The 20,124-nt window shown below is 36.0% G+C and overlaps 1 protein-coding gene across 1 annotated transcript in view; it reads left to right on the top strand.

Annotated features, from left to right (window-relative positions):
* The window catches only part of RIMS3 (regulating synaptic membrane exocytosis 3), a 255,806-nt gene that overhangs the window by 62,251 nt on the left and 173,431 nt on the right, over positions 1-20,124 (top strand). Inside the window, exon 2 of the mRNA XM_053704814.1 lies at positions 12,559-12,791. Coding sequence (XP_053560789.1) covers positions 12,575-12,791 — 217 coding nt within the window. The 5' untranslated portion in view covers positions 12,559-12,574. The remainder of the gene's footprint in view (positions 1-12,558; positions 12,792-20,124) is intronic.

Here is a 20,124-nt window from a genome sequence, read left to right as displayed (position 1 = left end):
TGTCGGTGTCCCAAGATATTAAATTCTGCAGAAGTAAAAGATAAAAAAAGAAGGCGCCACCATAGTGCACAATCAGATGATTATAACACGCCAAATATACAAGTAAGACCGTACTTACAAGCTGTATGACACTTGAGAAGTGTCACAAATGCCTTCTGGACTGTTAGGAGTCGTCCAGCTAACTCACACTGGTGGATATCGAAATTGCTCTGGAGTGTGGGAGCGGCGATAGCAAACAGCATGCATTATCCAGCCACAGGCTTTTCACAGAGCCGGTTCGTCTAATACTTGTCCACTGTTATGATAGATACACTAGTGGATACAATGTATCAAGTGGATCGAAATGTTGAATTAAAATGTTGACTAAATGAATGGATAAAAGATAATTCGTGGCAAAAGTCTTGTAAAAGCAAACAGACTTTATTTGGAGTATATCAGCACAACGTTTCTCGGTCTCTCCTGACCGTTTCCTCAGGTGCAATATTGCACCTGAGGAAACGGTCAGGAGAGACCGAGAAACATTGTGCTGCTATACTCCAAATAAAGTCTGTTTGCTTTTACAAGACTTTTGCCACGAATTATCTTTTATCCATTCATTTAGTCAACATTTTAATTCAACATTTCGATCCACTTGATACATTGTATCCACTAGTGTATCTATCATAACAGTGGACAAGTATTAGACGAACCGGCTCTGTGAAAAGCCTGTGGCTGGATACTGCATGCTGTTTGCTATCGCCGCTCCCACACTCCAGAGCAATTTCGATATCCACCAGTGTGAGTTAGCTGGACGACTCCTAACAGTCCAGAAGGCATTTGTGACACTTCTCAAGTGTCATACAGCTTGTAAGTACGGTCTTACTTGTATATTTGGCGTGTTATAATCATCTGATTGTGCACTATGGTGGCGCCTTCTTTTTTTATCTTTTATTTCTGGTGAAATGCTGGTGCAATGCCGCCCCCTGCACATTTGCGGCCAATCGGTCGCTAGCAGGGGGTGTCAATCATCCCAATCTTATCCGATCGGGATGATTGCAGTCCGCCACCTCAGAGGTGGGGGATGAGTTAAGGAGTAGCGGTCTTATGACCGCTGCTTCTTAACTTATGTTTCTGGGGAGCCAGGAAAAATGAAACAAAATATTAAAGAAAGCTATTAAAAACATCATTTGACATTCCTTTTCACTTATTAAAAATGTGATACAATTTAAATAGTCTTTTATCAAACTTAATTGAACCTGAAGTTTTCTTCTTTGTCAACAAACGTTTCCATGTCATTATTACCATCCTCATGTTCTAGAAGTGCAGCCAATAAAAGCCAGTCTAGAATGATCAAGAAAGCAAAAACGCAGTATCCAGAGAGGAATGCATTAACGAATCACAACAACATCACATCCCAAAAAGGAGTAGGCTTTAAACCGTAACTCTGTGTATAGAGCGTTTAGGTGAGACAATTAACAATCTGTTGCTATGCTGCTTAACATATCTGTCTATATATACTCCATGTTGGTGTAAAGTCTTTGTGTCTAGCTTTTGTTGACAATATTTTATGATTTTAATGTGTAATCTTATGAATATATGCAGAGAGGTCCTGAATAAGTTGCTGCTGGTTGTGCAATCTGTGGCAGTTTATTCAGGCATGCAAATTACAGAGAGATATTTTCTAGCTATCTGTGATCTGTCAGTAAGCAATTGGCGTTCGGATATCACTTTTTGTGTTTTGTTTGTGTTCTTACAGAATGACACTCTGTTTTGCACTTTATATAAAATATCACACACATTGGGCTAGATTACTAGTGTAGCACTATCATTAGTGTGAAGAGCATAAACACAATTGCGAGATTGCTGTGTTCCTTACGCTCAAATCCATATTACAAGTGGCACACTGTTTAAATTATAGAGAATTTGTTTGTGTGATTTCACAGCAATTTATGCTCCCCATATTTTCTATAGGCGGACGTTGAGCGGCAATGTCTGCTCGTATTACAAGTTGAAAGTAAAGGAGATCACCACACCCACATATTGCAAAGTAACCCAATACACTATTAATCCCTAAACCCCCACACACCCCATTGCAAAGTAACCCATTACACTATTAACTAGTGTCTGTTCTTTCTGCTTTTCCAACCCCTTTCTCTGGATGTCCCAGCTTAATCTCATCAACAGTGCTAAACTGGTAGTTTTTAAGTAAGTTTTTAAAAGGTTTTATACTAGATTTTTAGATCAGTATCTGTGCATAGTCTTCTTTATAGTCAGGACGGCCATCAGGGGTGACAGCCATTACTAGATTTAGGGGCCCGGTGAGCAGTTGGGGCCTGGGATCCAACCACACTCTAGAGATTTTTTTTATTGTAGAAGTGAAAACTTATTTTAAATAACTCTTCATAGTATTATTAGTTATGCAGGATGCAGGGCTGGCCCTGCCTGCTGTTCACTAACTTGCTGTTGCTGTGATCCGGTCCTAGACCCTCCCACCAGCATGGGCTTTATTAGACACAAGAGTTGGGAATAAGAACTGCAGGAAAAAGTGCAAAGTAAGGGGTACCGGTAGGGTTTATAGCATTCTTCATTCTATGAACTTAAAGGGACATTAAACACAAACATTTTCTTTCATGATTCAGATAGAGAATACAATTTTAAACAACATTCCAATTTACTTCTATTATTTAATTTGCTTCATTGTTCAGATATCCTTTGTAATTGAAATAGCAATGCACATGGGTGAGCCAATCACACAAAGTAGCTATGTGCAGCAACCAATCAGCAGCTACTAAGCCTATCTAGATATGATTTTCAACAAAGGATATCAAGAGAATGAAACAAATTAGATAATAGAATTACATTAGAAAGTTGATTAAAATTGCATGCCCTTTCTAAATCATTAAAGAAAAAAAAAATGGGTTTCATGTTCCTTTCATTGGTAGTGTTTATATGAATGTTTTTGATGTGAACTGTGAATTTTCTGCTTATTAACAATGTTGACTGTTGCCACTGTGAGGAGTACTGTAATGTTTATAGCTTCCCACGTTCTGCTGGCAGTTTATTTGAACTTCTTATTGTGAATAATTATTTTTAATGTGATCTGCTCATTTTCTGCTAATATTGACTGCAGAGTATGATGCTTTATTACTAAAGCTCCCAGTCAGTATTTTCTTGTCACCAGCTGGTGCCCTTGTTGTGCAACAATGGAAATGCTAGTGCTAGTGTAATTTATGCAGGAACCTCTTCTGCCCTCTATTATACACAATTTACTTTCCCTCCTTCCTTCTTAAAGGGACAATAAACCCATTTATTTTACTTTCATGAGTTATAAAGAGCATGCAATTGTAAACAACTTTCCAATTTACTTCTATTATCTAATTTGCTTTGTTTTCTTGCTATCCTTTGTTGAAAAGCATATCTAAATATTCTCAGTGGCTGCTGATTGGTGGCTGCACATAGGTACCTCGTGTGATTGACACTCCCATGAGAGTTGTTATTTCATCAACAAAGGATATCTAAAGAATGAAGCAAATTAGATAATAGTAGTAAACTGGAATGTTGTTTAAAATTGTATTCTCTATCTGACTCATGAAAGAAAAAAATTGGGTTTCATGTCCCTTTAAAGTGCGTGAAAGGTGACTGATCTACTGTAATAGCAGTCAGTGCTGGGTGCTGAGTACAGAGCCCTCAGTAGTAGATCTACTGGTTATGGTCACAATATTAAAGGGGGGAAACACAGAAAATGTGTTGATTTTGTTTATATGTATTTTGATTAGATAGATAGATTTAAGGTTAGTCTATGCCATCCTACAGTTGGTGCCCTCTAGCTTTCTTTTAATAAATACTTTTTTTTTACTGCAGTTTCTTCAAAGGTTCATTGCCTTTCTGTACTATGTCGATCTGTCTTTCTGCCTGTCTAATGTGTGTGTGTGTGTGTATATATATATATATATATATATATATATATATATATATATATATATATATATATTGTCTATCTGATCTACAATTTACCATCACTTTAATGATAATATTCTGGTAGACCCTAACAACCTATTTAACAAAGTGGCACAAACAATGAGCAGCTAAAATAAGAAAAGGCAATAAGAGGCTAATGTATTTTGCCTTTAACCCCTTAATGACCACAGCACTTTTCCATTTTCTGTCCGTTTGGGACCAAGGCTATTTTTACATTTTTGCGGTCTTTGTGTTTAGCTGTAATTTCCCTCTTACTCATTTACTGTACCCACACATATTATATACCGTTTTTTTCGCCATTAAATGGACTTTCTAAAGATACCATTATTTTCATCATATCTTATAATTTACTATAAAAAAAATTATAAAATATGAGGAAAAAATGGAAAAAAACACACTTTTTCTAACTTTGACCCCCAAAATCTGTTACACATCTACAACCACCAAAAAACACCCATGCTAAATAGTTTCTAAATTTTGTCCAGAGTTTATAAATACCCAATGTTTACATGTTCTTTGCTTTTTTTGCAAGTTATAGGGCCATAAATATAAGTAGCACTTTGCTATTTCCAAACCACTTTTTTTCAAAATTAGCGCTAGTTACATTGGAACACTGATATCTTTCAGGAATCCCTGAATATCCCTTGACATGTATATATATTTTTTTAGAAGACATCCCAAAGTATTGATCTAGGCCCATTTTGGTATATTTCATGCCACCATTTCACCGCCAAATGCGATCAAATATAAAAAAAAAGTAAAATTTTTCCAAATTTTAGGTTTCTCACTGAAATCATTAACAAACATTTTGTGCAATTATGGCACAAATGGTTGTAAATGCTTCTCTGGGATCCCCTTTGTTCAGAAATAGCAGACATATATCGCTTTGGCGTTGTTTTTAAGTAATTAGAAGTCCGCTAAATGCTGCTGCACACCACAAGTGTATTATGCTCAGCAGTGCAGGGGTTAATTAGGGAACTTGTAGGGAGCTTGTAGGGTTAATTTTAGCTTTAGTGTAGTGTAGTAGACAACCCCAAGTATTGATCTAGGCCGATTTTGGTATATTTCAGGCCACCATTTCACCGCCAAATACGATTAAATTAAAAAAAATAGTCAACTTTTTCACAAACTTTAGGTTTCTCACTGAAATTATTTAGAAACAACTTGTGCAATTATGGTACAAATGGTTGTAAATGATTCTCTGGTATCCCCTTTGTTCAGAAATAGCAGACATATATGGCTTTGGTGTTGCTTTTTGGTAATTAAAAGGCCGCTAAATGCCACTGCGCACAAAACGTGAATTATGCCCAGCAGTGAAGGGGTTAATTAGGTAGCTTGTAGGGAGCTTGCAGGGTTAATTTTAGCTTTAGTGTAGAGATCAGCTTCCCACCGGACACATCAGACCCCCTGATCCCTCCCATAGAGCTCTCTTCCCTCCCCCACCCCACAATTGTCCCCGCCATCTTAAGTACTGGCAGAAAGTCTGCCAGTACTAAAATAAAAGGTTTTTTTTTTTTACTTTTTTTTTTAAGCATATTTACATATGCTGCTATGTAGGATCCCTCCTTAGCCCCCAACCTCTCTGATCCCCCCCAAAACAGCTCTCTACCCCCCCCCCCCCCACTTATTGGGGGCCATCTTGGGTACTGGCAGCTGTCTGCCAGTACCCAGTTTGCATATAAAAATGTTTTTTTTTAATTTATTTTAGTTTTTTCTGTAGTGTAGCTCCCCCCCCCCAGATCAATCCCCCACCCCCTCCCAGATCCCTTAGATAAGTTCCATTACGTTTTATTATTATTATTTTGTACAAAAATATTTACAAGTTTCTGTAGTGTAAGCGGTTCCCACCCGCTCCCTCCCCGTGCACGCGCCCTCCCGCCGCCCCCTGTGCACGCGCGCGCGCCTGTGCGCGCCCCCAGCGATCCCGCCCCCGATCCCGCCCCCCTCTCTGACTAAGAAGCCATCGATGGCCGCCCACCCACCTCCCATTTACGCTCCCACCCACCAACGAATGCGGCCATCGATGTCCGGTGCAGAGAGGGCCACAGAGTGGCTCTCTCTGCACCGGAGGGGCAAAAATTGTTATTGCAGGATGCCTCGATATCGAGGCATCCTGCAATAACCGGAAAGCAGCTGGAAGTGATCAGGATCGCTTCCAGCTGCTTTCCAAACCGAGGACGTGCAGGGTACGTTCTCAGGCATTAACTGCCTTTTTTCTGAGGACGTACCCTGCACGTCCTCGGTCGTTAAGGGGTTAAAACATTTTTAAAGCAAATTATATATAAGAGATCTTTAAAGAGACATGAAAGTCAAAATTAAACCATGTGCAGCCGTTTAAGATTTGTTTTAACTGCTGTTACCAAATTGACTTTGTTCTCTTGGTATCAGTTGTTAGAAAGCAAAATACCTTTGTAGACTCAATAGCTAGTGGTTGCTAGCTGCTGATTGGTGGCTGCACATATACCACTTGTAACTGGATTATCAGATGTGTTCAGCTAGCTCCCAATCATGCATTTTTGCTACTGAGTTGATCTGAGGGGTCAGACATATAGTTATGTGCAAAACTAGTGTAATAATAAAATGCTTAAAGGGACACTAAACCCAATTTTTTTCTTTCATGATTCTGAATGTAGACACCCATCAGCAAGGGCTACCCAGCGTCCTGAACCAAAAATGGACCAGCTCCTAATCTAAGATTCCTGCATTTTCAAATAAAGATAGCAAGAGAATTAAGAAAAACTGATTATAGGAGTAAATTAGAAAGTTGCTTAGAATTGCATGTTCTATCTGAATCATGAAAAAATTGTGTTTAGAATCACTTTAAACACATAAGAATGTTTTTTTTTTTGTTTTTGTTTTTACACTTTGTCAAAACTGTTGCCACAATGTGTAAAGAACATAATTGAGCTGGTAAGGAGGCATCTAATGTGCGTGCATCTTTTTGCAGATCAATTCATTATATATATAAATAAAACACAAATCCCAGTCCACACAATCAACATCAAAATCATTTTCCTAGAGGTTCTCTCAGACAAGAAAATACAGTGACATCAGTCTAACCTAACACACTGTATTACATAAACACATGAAGCCTGCTTTAACCCTTCTGCTGCCAGTGATGGCTACTTCATATTGCAGGACTGCACCATATACTATATAAGAAAGGAAAGCTTGTGCAAATATATACGTGCAGCAATTAACTACTTTTATTTTCAAAACGAGCATGATTTGAGAGATGTATACAAATAATAAAAAGAACGTTTTTGTCTCATGTAACCTGCTAACCCCTACCTGTAGACACTTCTCCTAGTGTTATATAACAGCTTCTCCTACTGTTATATGATGGGTAAACTATTTTATTATACTTAGCCTTTTAAAAGCAACAATGTGCAGAGAGCTCATCTATGTTTAAAAGGCCACTAGACCCCTCTATGTGACTAATGTACACTAAAAGCCTCAATAAACAAATTAATCTTTAAAAATGTATTACCCAGTAGTAAAACTGCTGAAATATTGTATAATGTATTGACAAAATTGTAAAAATTGATGCTGAACATTGATAACTCCCTTAATGTTATCTTTTAGGGTCTTTACAGATTATATATGTGTCTGCATGTACATATCCTTTATATTAACTTGTAATTTGCCAGAGATGGAGCAATATTTTGCTCATCAATCTACAGCAGCAATGAAGTTAAGGAGGCTTCTCCATCCAGGGTTTGGACTACTGCAGAAGTGGGTCACTGTGGTTGCCATAGAGACGCTTTAAGCAAGCAATCTTGCAACCTCTCCCTCAGTCTCTCTCAGCACTACAAGATTAAGAGCTTCTTCTCTCATCTCTCCCTGTCTATCTCCACCTCTCTCCCAGTATCTCTCTGCTGCTGCTCTCCCTCTCTCTGCCCTGGTGCCATCGGCTGGCCCTGCTCCATGCTGCACTGCTCCTTCCATGCCCACAGCCCTTATTCTGCTCACTGGGGAGAGGAGAGAAGGGGGAGAGAGGCAAAGTTGGGGGATCTCTTTGCCTTTTCCTTCTGTCAGTTCTTCTCCACGCCTCCCTGGCAACAGGACCCTGCTCGCCAGCTGGTAAGGAGTTCGGCAGTGAAATGTCATGGCTGTCTGTGCCATCAAATCTGTCTATTACTAGAATCCAATATAACGTATCTGTGTCTATATCTGTACTTGTCATTGCATCTATTTATCTATGTGTATGTCTATCATGTACTTATAAGTAAACATATCTCTAGACAATTTTGGTTAATATGTATTGGTGTGCTTATTATATATTGATATAATCAGTTATTAGATATTGTCATATACTTAGTGTGAATATTTCATGTACATATTATTATGCATATATAATTTAGGTAATATTCTGTTCATAATTTCCAGACCAAAAGAAAGACAGATAGACAAACAGGCAGGCAAACAGACAGATAGATAAATAGATATATATATATAGATAGATAGATAGATAGATAGATAGATAGATAAAAATATGTAGTATGTGCTATTTTCTGTATATTAACAAATTAATATCCTGATATATGAAGGAAATGTTTTTTACATGGAATAAGCAAATTCAATGTATTTATTTCTATCATTCCTTAAATTATTTCTACTTTGTAATGTCACTTCTGCATTACTATTTGTTGTTAATTTGGATTGTTTAATTAAGGGCAGATTGCCATCCTTTAGGTGTCTTTAGGAACTTTCCTTGGGGAAATTCTACCAAATCTACCAAAGCGAAATTGTGGCCAATCATTGCACTCTAAAGTAGTTAACTACATTTAGTAACCCACATTAGGTGAATACATTTATAAACCCACATTTTTTAGGAAAAAAAAACAACAAAACAAAACAAGCAATAGACTGTGCTTGGGTTGAAAGAGACCTTTATGGTTATCTATTAATAATAATTTTATGTGTGCCAACATATTATGTATTGCTATACATGAATGTAGTAAATAATTGTTAATACAATTCATTAGGTCAGTTGTATTAAAAAGATAGCTAGGGATCTACAAGTAGGTCTCTACGCTAACCATTAGATCACAAGACACTTGTGGGGTTCTCCATTTCCACTCAGTCAGTAATTATAGTATGGGCTAAAATAAAACCTTTTTAACATGTGCATTTACAACAAGTCTATTCTGTAGCACTACAGTGTTGCCAAGTAAAAATAACGAGTAATTCTGGATTATTAGAATATTAGAACATTCCGTGTACAAAACATAAAAGCTTAGATATCCTTGTGATTACCACATGCAGCAGTGGGTCATACTAAGGAACTTCACATATATGTAGACCCCACCTCACTACAGTGGTTACCTACAGTATGTGCTGAGGTAAAAAAAACAACGCAGCAAACACAAAATGTGAAAAGATCTGGGGTTACATTAAAGCTACTGATAATTAAGGTCTGGTGTCTCACCCTCCTCCTTTTTAATCCCTGCTGGCTCCTTGAGCTGGTCCTATAATTGGTCTCAGAGTTGCTTTTTATCGATAGAACATAGAGTTGCTCAATTTCATTGATCCCTCACACAGTGCTGTAAAATCAAGTCTAACACCTCCTGCTGCTTAAATAAAATATACAACCCAACTCTTTATTAAATATATTTTTCAGCAAGATTGTCGGTTACACAGTATTTTTTCACTTACTATATACACATGCAAGCAGCATACACACACATACACTTTTTGTTTGGCAAGACAGTTTAGAAAACCATTTTAATTACTTTGTTGATTGACTGTAATATAGGATTAGAATAAAGAATTTGTGGACACAATATACACATTAGTTAACGTTTTGACTTCTGTCAGTTTATTATTTATGTTTTTTACATTCAATACATCAGTTTTGCCTTTTACTTCCTGTTTCCAAATGATATCTATCTATCCATCATCTATCTATCTATCTATCTATGTATCTATCTATGCATCATCTATCTATCTATCTTTTCTATCTCTCACCATCTCTCTCTCTCTCATCTATCATCTATCTATCTATCTATCTATCTATTTATCTATCTATATCTATCTATATCTATATATCATCTATCTACCTATCTATCATATATCTATATATCTATAATCTATCTATCTTTTCTCTCTCTCTCATCTATCTATCTATCTATCTATCATCTATCTATCTATCATCTATTTATCTATCTATAGCTATCTATATCTATCTATCTATCTATCTATCTATCTATCTATCTATCTATCTATCTATCTATCTATCTATTACCTATCTACCTATCTATCTATCATCTATCTATCTATCTATCTATCTATCTATCTATCTATCTATCTCTTCTCTCTCTCTCATCTATCTATCATCTATCTATCATCTATTTATCTATCTATATCTATCTATCTATATATATCTATCTATCATCTATCTACCTATATAGCATCTATCTATCATCTATCTATCCATCTATCTATCTATCTATCTATCTATCATCTATCTATCTATCTATCTATCTATCTATCATCTATCTACATATCTATCATCTATATATCTATCTATTTATCTATCTGTCTGACAGTCTGTAAACACAAGACAAGTAACGATCCATCTGTACAGTAGTTTAGTGTTAGTGGGTCATGGTGTTTACTGCACCATGCTCACACCTCACTGAGACCCCTCCTTTGTAGGCAGGTAGCTTTATAGGAAGCAGGAAAGAGTTGTGCACACTGAATACTGATACACAATCTGCAGTAGTACCTGCATCATATGATGTGGTGTATAGAGAGGATAGAAAGTGGCAGGCTGTCATATTTAGTTACAGTCTACCCAGAAAACATCCTATTCTCTATACCGTGCTCAGAGCTTCTTAATTATGTGAGAGGCTCTGCTTTTTTATGTCTGATAGCTGTGACTGGTTGTGTAAAATTTGGAAACAAGTGTCTTCCCTCAAAATTACAATCTATTGACATATTTAGATCTAGGCAATATGATACATCCTAGGGCTTAAGGGGACTTATATTATTTATTTGTAAATTGCACAGAAACCTCTCTTGTCTCCAGGCAATGCAGAACCATAAGTATCTGCGTACATTCCATGCAGAGTGGATATGCTGTCTTTTTTTGTATCTGATAATAACAGTAAATATTTAAATGTTGCCAGTTGTCTGTAATTTATTTGCCAACATCATGGATAATTAAGCTGTTGTAAAAAGCTGTGTTTTGCATTGTTTATACTTTGGTGTATCTGTCACAGGAGATAGATCCTGTCACACAGAAGTGATTCTGACGTGCAGACAGAGGCCGCATATATAAACAATATATACAGCTAGTTTTCCTCAAGCAAACAGAGATATGGAACAAATGATCTACACAAAGAGTAGATAACATAAATCACATAGTGACTTTAAAGATTAGGATTAGATGGTATCTTTGCTTGAGCACAGTCATTTTGATTTAGCCTGTGCTCAGTTAAGGAATTCCTTACCTGTTAATGGCATTAGATAAATGTTTTGCCTATCCCTTTGTTACAGCACCAACACAATCATCACATTGCTGTCAAATGCAATTAGTTGTAGCACACACAACCATTATAGATAGTCAAAAATGAAGGCTCCCACACAGCATATTAGATACACGCAAGCTGATAACACGTCTGCATTATGGAATGGAGGGGGAAACAAGCACCTTAGGAGGAGTGGCACGGTTTGGTATCTCATACACAGGATACAATGACACATACCCACTAGTGACATATCAAACTCACACACTATAATACATGAGGGGGAGTCTGAATTTAAATTGCAATGAGACATTTACCTTAAGTATACAGCTGTCAGTTTTATGTGTATATCAGTGTGATAACATATTTGTTATCAGCTTGCGAGTAGCATGCATAGCAAGAAGGGAATGTTTGAACAAATGTATGAAAGGTTAGATCTGTGGTTCTCAATTTTATTTTTTTCCCAGGGTAAGTCGTGACATCCCTGATTATTATTATTTATATGGCTGTGACACCCCCAAAGACTCAATTCATGTAATACTGTGATTTTAAATATGGAACTATTGTAAGCTAATCTCCCTGGTAAACTATTATCCTAGTTGATAATCACTAGGTAAGAATAACAAAATAATATATTTAGACAGGAATGCTGTTATAGGGAAAGGCTATCGGTGCAATTTTAAAGAAAAAGTTATAGTAGCAATTTTGGGAGGGGTTATAGTAAACATTTCTAAAATTAGTTATAAAAATAGCTTTAGGGAGCTCTTACACAATCATTTGGAGACAGAATTGTAGGGAGAAGCTATATGAGAATTAAAAGAAGAGTTATTAAGGTAGTATGGAATAAAGCACAGACTCTGCACAAAATCAAAAAGTAGTTAATAGATCAGTTAGGTAGGAGAGTATGGAGAATTTATTGGTTTAATAAAGGAAGAGGAGTTAAAAAAATACTTCTAAAATCAAGAAAAAATCTTTTGTTTTCTGTAAATTAAGGATTTATTTATTTTTTTCAGTTATGTACTGGATATTCTAAATATTATCTAATGATAAGTAGCCATTTTGTGATATTTGGCAAATTAGAAAAAATTGTGCTGGTCTTTAAAGTCTAGTGTCATTTCTTAATTTTTAGATCCCTCCTCCTTAAAATGTTTAACGGGGAGGCCAGTTCCTCGGCAAAGAATGTCATCCGGAGTTCCAGCATCAGTGGGGAGATGTATAACCTTGAGAAGGGTAACTCAGGAACACCGGATGCATCCGGCACCACCACAACTAAAAAGAGGAGGTCTAGCCTGGGAGCCAAGATGGTTGCCATTGTTGGACTGTCTCAGTGGAGCAAGAGTACTCTACAACTAAACCAGCCTGGTAGGTAAAACTCCATTACTTGGGTGGATAGACATATGACGGCTTAAAGAGGAATGGATCATTTTTATCTTTTTTATTGTTAAGGGCAACTTACTATAAAAGTTCTGTAATTGGAATAAGAAAGGTGATGATACAATAATCATTTGATCAAGAATGTTAATCCCAAAATATAACTTTAGAAGTTCAAATAAAACCTTAGTAATGCAGCACATTATTCAAATATTTGTAGAGGCTAATTTTATTTTACATATATTAATACAGAGGAGAAAGTTTGACAAAACAAATAGGAATTTGGAATTCAGTATAATTGCTATTGTAATATTAAGAATTAAACAAAAGCAAGTGAGTAAAAGGTAAAATGAAAAATATAACTTCCCTTTAAGAGTGGGCCACAGCCAGCCTCAGCCTCTCCTTAGCTGTGTGTTAAATCTTTGATAGAATATTGGTGGAGCTGGCCACTCCAGATGGACTTACCCACTTTATCTTCTTATCCACATGGACCTCTGTAGAGTAGAAAACCCAAAACAGTGTAGCTTGTAAACACAACACAAACACTAAATGGAAAGTACTCACTGACAAAGTACTGTAGAAACCACTTCAAGGTTTATTGAAGAATCTCAGACCAGAAACAGTGATGTTTATCAGCAACTACAGCATTACTTCAAGTATCACAGACCCACTACTAAAATGAAATGCTCTCAAAGTGTTTCAACAGATAAAACTGTCTTTTTCAAGAGCTATAAAATATAACACACCATAAAAGAACTATAGTTCCTCAATGTTTAAAGGGACACTGAACCCAATTTTTTTATTTTGTGATTCAGATAGAGCATGCAATTTTAAACAACTTTCTAATTTACTCCTATTAGCAATTTTTCTTTGTTCTCTTGCTATCTTTATTTGAAAACGAAGGCATCTAAGTTTTTTGTTTGTTTCAGTACTCTGGACAGCACTTTTTTATTGGTGGATGAATGTATCCGCCAATCAGCAAGGACAACCCAGGTTGTTCACCAAAAATGGGCCGGCATCTAAACTTACATTCTTGCAGTTCAAATAAAGATACCAAGAGAATGAAGAAAATTTGATAATAGGAGTAAATTAGAAAGTTGCTTAAAATGTCATGCTCTATCTGAATCACAAAAGAAAAAAATTGGGTACAGTGTCACTTTAACTTTATATCATTTCAAGAGGCTCCTCCCACCATCTAACCACCTGAAAAAAACGCCTTTGTAAAAAGTTCACAGTAATAAGGAGCTATCTATCTCCTAATGGGAACAGAGCAATACCCAATAAAACTAATAATAATCATTTAAAAAAAAAAAATAGTATATTATTATTAATCCCAATCTATTAATACATGTTCACTCTTCCCATTAGAAAGTATAAATTCTTATAATTCCATTAAAAAAGTACATTTTAATGTAAAAATAAATCATAAGAAAAAAATTAATTATAATAATACAAAAGGAGTGACCATTCACTCATAGTAGAAGCTATAGCTGTTTCAAGAGTGTACTTAAAGGGACAGTATACACTCATTTTCATATAACTGCATGTAATAGACACTACTATAAAGAATAAGATGCACAGATACTGATATAAAAATCCAGTATAAAACTGTTTAAAAACGTACTTAGAAGCTTCAGTTTAGCTCTGTTGAAAAGGCAGTTGGAAAGCCCACTGCAAGTGGGAAATAAGACACCCCCCCTCCCCCTTCTTTTGCATATGAAAAGACCCTTTACACAAACAGGAGCAAGCTGGAGAAGGTAGCTGACGGTATTCAAATAAAACTTTGGGGCTTGGTTAGGAGTCTGAAAATCAGAGCAATGTTATTTAAAAAATAAGCAAAATTATACATTTAAAAAAAAAAAAAAACTTTATGGGCTTTATAAATAGATCATCTACAAAACATTTATGCAAAGAAAAAATGAGTGTATAATGGCTCTTTAAAGGGACATTATACACTCATTTTTTCTTTGCATAAGTGTTTTGTAGATGATCTATTTATATAGCCCTTGAAGTTTTTTTTTTAAAAAAAATATAGTTTTGCTTATGTTTAAATAACATTGCTCTGATTTTCAGACTCCTAACCAAGCCCCAAAGTTTTATTTGAATACCGTCAGCTACCTTCTCCAGCTTGCTCCTGTTTGTGTAAAGGGTCTTTTCATATGCAAAAGAAGGGGGAGGGGGGGAAAGTGTCTTATTTGCCACTTGCAGTGGGCTTTCCAACTGTCTTTTCAACAGAGCTAAACTGAGAGCTTCTAAGTACGTTTTTAAACAGTTTTATACTGGATTTTTATATCAGTATCTGTGCATCTTATTCTTTATAGTAGTGTCTATTACATGCAGTTATATGAAAATGAGTGTATACTGTCCTTTTAAGTAAGCGCCAAGCACCAGCATTTTAAACACTGCACTTGTTTAGAGAACATAAGGTGCTTGTATCATCTGGTAATGACTCAATTTGCATCATTGCTGATATGATACAAACCCCACCAGCTTTATAAGCAGCTGCAGTATTTAAAATGCTGGTGCACTAAGAATATCTAGCTAAGCTTTACATTCTGACATTAAAACAGTGATAACTTTTACTAGAAGCATTTTTCCAATGTATGTATATTGTAAATATGTTTCTATCTAAGAATTAAATTAGTCTATGTGCATTTCACTTTGGACTGGGATGTCACTTTAAATCCGTATTTCTTTTCTCATGCTTTTGGTAAAAAAAATTCAATTAGTTTAGTGAAGCAAGGCCCCACAAGGTCCACTCTCATTTAAAGGGATACACACTTGCAAGTAGTTTTCAACTCTGATTAACTACATGAAATAGAAACAAAACAACAACAACAAAAATATTTTAAAATATAGATATTTTGAAACCTTTTGGTTAAAGAATTTGTTAAATAAAGAAAAAAAGTAACATTAAAGGGATAGGAAAGTAAAAAATAAACTTGCAGGATTCAGATAGAGCATGCAATTTTAAAACACTTTTAAATTCACATCTATTTACAAATGTGCTTTGTTCTCTTGGTATCCCTTGTTGAAAAATAATACGCACATATCCTACACTAGTGGGAGCTAGCAGCTTATTGGTGCCTGCACACATTTGTCTCTTGTGATTGGCTTACTAGATGTGTTCAGCTAGCTGCCAGTAGTGCAATGCTGTTTCTTCAGCAAAGGATAACAAGAGAATGAAGCATATTTGATAATAGAAGTAAATTGGAAAGTTGTTTAAAATTATATGTTCTATTAAAACCATGAAAGAAAATGTGGGGGTTTCCTGCACCTTTAAGACTTAATCCTGTCTTATGAAGTTGTAGACAAAAAAAGAAGTCTCTGAAACCTAAAATATTTTCTACTGTAACTTACTTCCTGCTCTCACTTTGCTACAATAATCTCTGAATGATCTGCTTGTTTGTGAAGAAGTACACGTACCATTAAATCACATTATTGGTTCAATCATCTCACTGTTGTAAATGCATTTTCATGACATAAAATAGTATTTTCTAACAATACTAAAAGAAAACAATGTTGCATTAGGGGAGTCTGACCACAAAAATAATTTACTCCTACAATTGGTTGATGCTGGTATTATTTTACAATAAAGAGAACAAAACCAGTAAGAAGTAACATCTTAGTGTTTGGTTCTAGAGGTGCCTGATCCATAAAACATGTAATCATTGTACTTCCCTCCAAACTGGGCTAACATCATATATTGGTCCTGACTGACATCCACCTCTCAAAAGATGTCACTTCCGCCCACGGCAAGTTATTTGCATCTCCATACAAAATGGCCAAACTCCAAGGCAAGTTTCCTACATACAACACTGATTTTTCTACAAACTGGAGTATTTATGGAGAAAAGGTCATAGAGTCACTTATGTTTGGCAGTTTTGTTATTGGAGCTTTATAAACAGCCCCCATCTTTAATTACATTATAAGGAAGCAAAAAGTATATCTTGATTCATTCAGAGTGCTTCCTTAAACCTCAAAAAAAATAATGGTGAAGCTGGTTTTCATATATGTTAAATATGTAATAATTTTGATATCAATACATCATGACATTTTTTTTGCCTACCATATTGATATTGTCAGTGGCAACCAAAATTAGCTATGGAGCCTAAGGCCCTATCTTCATTACAACAAAACGCCTTCCTTCTCTTCACCTTCCTCTACCATTCCAGATATTTCCTCTTCCTTTGAGTTGAGAAATGTATGCTATTAAACATGTCACCAGCATAATATAGAGGCAGCAGCCATCTTGAATAGCAGCATTTCATACTGACACAGCCTTACCCTATATAACCAAAACTGGCACTGAGCATCTTAATAACCTGTGAACTAAATCAAATGATTTACTTTGATGTCAGTTCCGATAAATTTATATAGTGGTATCAAGAGGCCACAATCAATATGAATTCCCTCTGCAAGCAAAGTGCAGCCAAGTGTACTATTATGCCCCTTCTACTAAGAATGGGTTAGGCAGGGTTTACAGCTCTGCTCATGTCTTTTGGACCCTTACAGCAAAGCCAAGCCACAGGGGTATGTACACAAACATAAATAAAGAAAACAGTTGCATTTAGAGGTGTGGGACTTAAAGTGTGCCCCCACTGCATTCTGGGGTTTGTAGTTCTTTCTAGAGGTTTATAGAGTTGGATGATGCAGCACTGAAGAGATGACTGTTTGTATATTCACAAACAGCCTCTTCAGCCAGTCTCTCCAGTGTCCAGTGACTATTTCCTTATTTAGTCTATGGAGCAATGCATCAGAGGGAAAAGGCCAGAAGTAATATCACAAAAAGCATGAGGCCTCACATAGGGTTGCCACCTCAGCCATGTTTTCCTGGACACTTATAATGTACACATGTTGCAGGGTGGGCATGGAGGAATATGAATAGTGCTGTCCAGAAACACAATACATGTTCCTCCCTGCACACCCTGCAGCATGTGTAACTCATAAGTGTCCAGGAAAACATGGCTGAGGTGGCAAACCCAGCCTCACATGATGTAGATCTTAAAAAAAACTATGAATTAAAATAAAAGCAAATCCAACCAAAGCATCCAGCAACTTACACAAATTCTTAACATGGACTACAGTTTTATTTTGAGAACTGTGGTAAAACTGTTTGCACAGGACAGTATTATGTAGTTACAGGCCTCAGGATAGCCTCACTGATAGCACAGCTTTTAGGGTATGTCTTAGAAAATAGATAAAATAAATAGATTCCATATTTACTGGGCATGAATATTTCACCTGTAAAATAATATAGGTTTGCAAATAAAAAAATAACCATTTAAATGGAAAAATGTGCCACAGAGTTTAAACTACATTTGAGGGTCATCAAGCTCATGAAATCTTCACAGTCTGAGTCACTGACTCACTGCTATTGATTAAATCCAGACTCTGGTGATGTTATATTAAAGGAAGGAAATCTGCTACATTGAGTGTAAATAGAGCAGGGTCTGGCAACATTTTATGAGTGCTGTGCTTGAGTAATACTATAAAGTAATCAGGCAATTAGGTCTTTAATCGGGTTTGTTAATTAATACAGGATAAATATTTTATAATAAATAAAAAAATGATGCCAAAACAAGCTTTGCTCTATACTAATATCAGACCTCAGATCATACCCCTGGCTCTGCAGCTCTCTCCTTTACCTTAAAATTTCCTGGGCCACATGGATGGAACTTGTACAGGTATTGCAAAGAGAAGGATAGAACTGAGCCAAAGGTTGCTGGCTTTGAAGTCAAGTGAAGACTTAGGAGTGTGCATTAAGTGGGAGAACTTGCACAATTGGTGCCTGACTAAATACTTTTTTGCCCCACTGTATATAAGAATATATATATATATATATATATATATTTACTGGGAACACACAGTTCCCATAGGCCGCAATGTAAAGGCACGCTAATTTAGTGCTCCACTTGTAATTTAGTCCCAACTGTTTAATTATGCATAGTGAAAAGTTTTGCAGTATACTTTTATTATTTGTTTTGCACAGTTTTCTTGTAATTTAAATATGAAAACTAGTTTTTCAAATTCTCCTAGACAGTCTAAAGTGCATTCGTTTTAAGTCAGAACCTGACCCCACTACATGTTATGCAGTGATTGCTTGATATGAGAAAACTCCCATTTGAATGTGTCCCTAATTAATTAAAGTAGATAAAGTAAAGAACACTGTAGAAGCTTTGCATTGGGGGTGTCACTTGACTGCAAAACAATGCAAATGGTGAGAACAAATGCCTTTAAAAGATTTGTTTTGCATTCAGATATTTTACAATGCAGTGATTAATTTCTGATGTTTACATAAAAATTTACTTTAATGTGATTTTAATAACAATATTTTGCTGTGCTGAATAAACTTATTTTGTTTTCTCTGCTTGGACAGGTGTGTATGTGATGACCAATAGAATTGTTGCTGTTTAATATGAAAGATATAAACTTTCTATGTTTTCATTTACTTAGAGTAATAAAGCTGTCAGCTACCAAAACAACTCACAGAAAGGCAGCAACATCTCCTTTTTATCCCAGTAGACCACTATTATTTTACTTTCTTCTTTCATCTTTCTAACAAAACAACTTTGCTATACATACTTTCGTTATTTATTTTGTCCCCTTTTCATGTAATTTTGCTCTGAGGATTTTCTAATGATCAGATCTTAAAATGCACACTGCTGAACGCTCAAGGCAATCCCTATTACATATTAGATATGTGCATTTGTGCACATCATTCCATGAAGAAACAGGAAGACGGCGGCTGCATTCAGCCCTTTTCGTAGCTGCATTTATTCTTGAGAAAGTGCAATGCACTGAGGTCTGTGCCCTTTCACAAGTATAAATGTGACTATGAAAAAACATAATTTATGTAAGAACTTACCTGATAAATTCATTTCTTTCATAGTGGCAAGAGTCCATGAGCTGGTGACGTATGAGATATACATTCCTACCAGGGGAGGGCAAAGTTTCCCAAACCTCAAAATGCCTATAAATACACCTCCCACCTCACTCATACCTCAGTTTAACATATAGCCAAGAAGTGAGGTGTATAAAAAGGAGTAAAAAGCATACAAAAAGAGGAACTGTAAAAAATAATCAGCTAGATTACAAGTTTGGCGTTATGATTGAAAAAGCATCGTTATGCTTCATAACAATGCTTTTTCCCTAACGCTGCTATTACAAGTCTTGTAGGTATAGGTGTACCGCATACCTTTTAGCCTGTCACACAACGTCAGTCCCGCACTTTAAAAAAAGTCCTTTTTCAATGGGACTCCCGGTATTACGAGTTTGCCTGGGAGGCCAAAAAATGAGTGGTACACCCTATACTGACAAGATC

The sequence above is a fragment of the Bombina bombina genome, chromosome 3, assembly GCF_027579735.1.
Source record: "Bombina bombina isolate aBomBom1 chromosome 3, aBomBom1.pri, whole genome shotgun sequence".
Classification (NCBI taxonomy): Eukaryota; Metazoa; Chordata; class Amphibia; order Anura; family Bombinatoridae; genus Bombina; species Bombina bombina.
The sequence above is the reverse complement of the archived record's forward strand: the minus strand, read 5'-3'. Positions and strand labels throughout refer to the sequence as shown.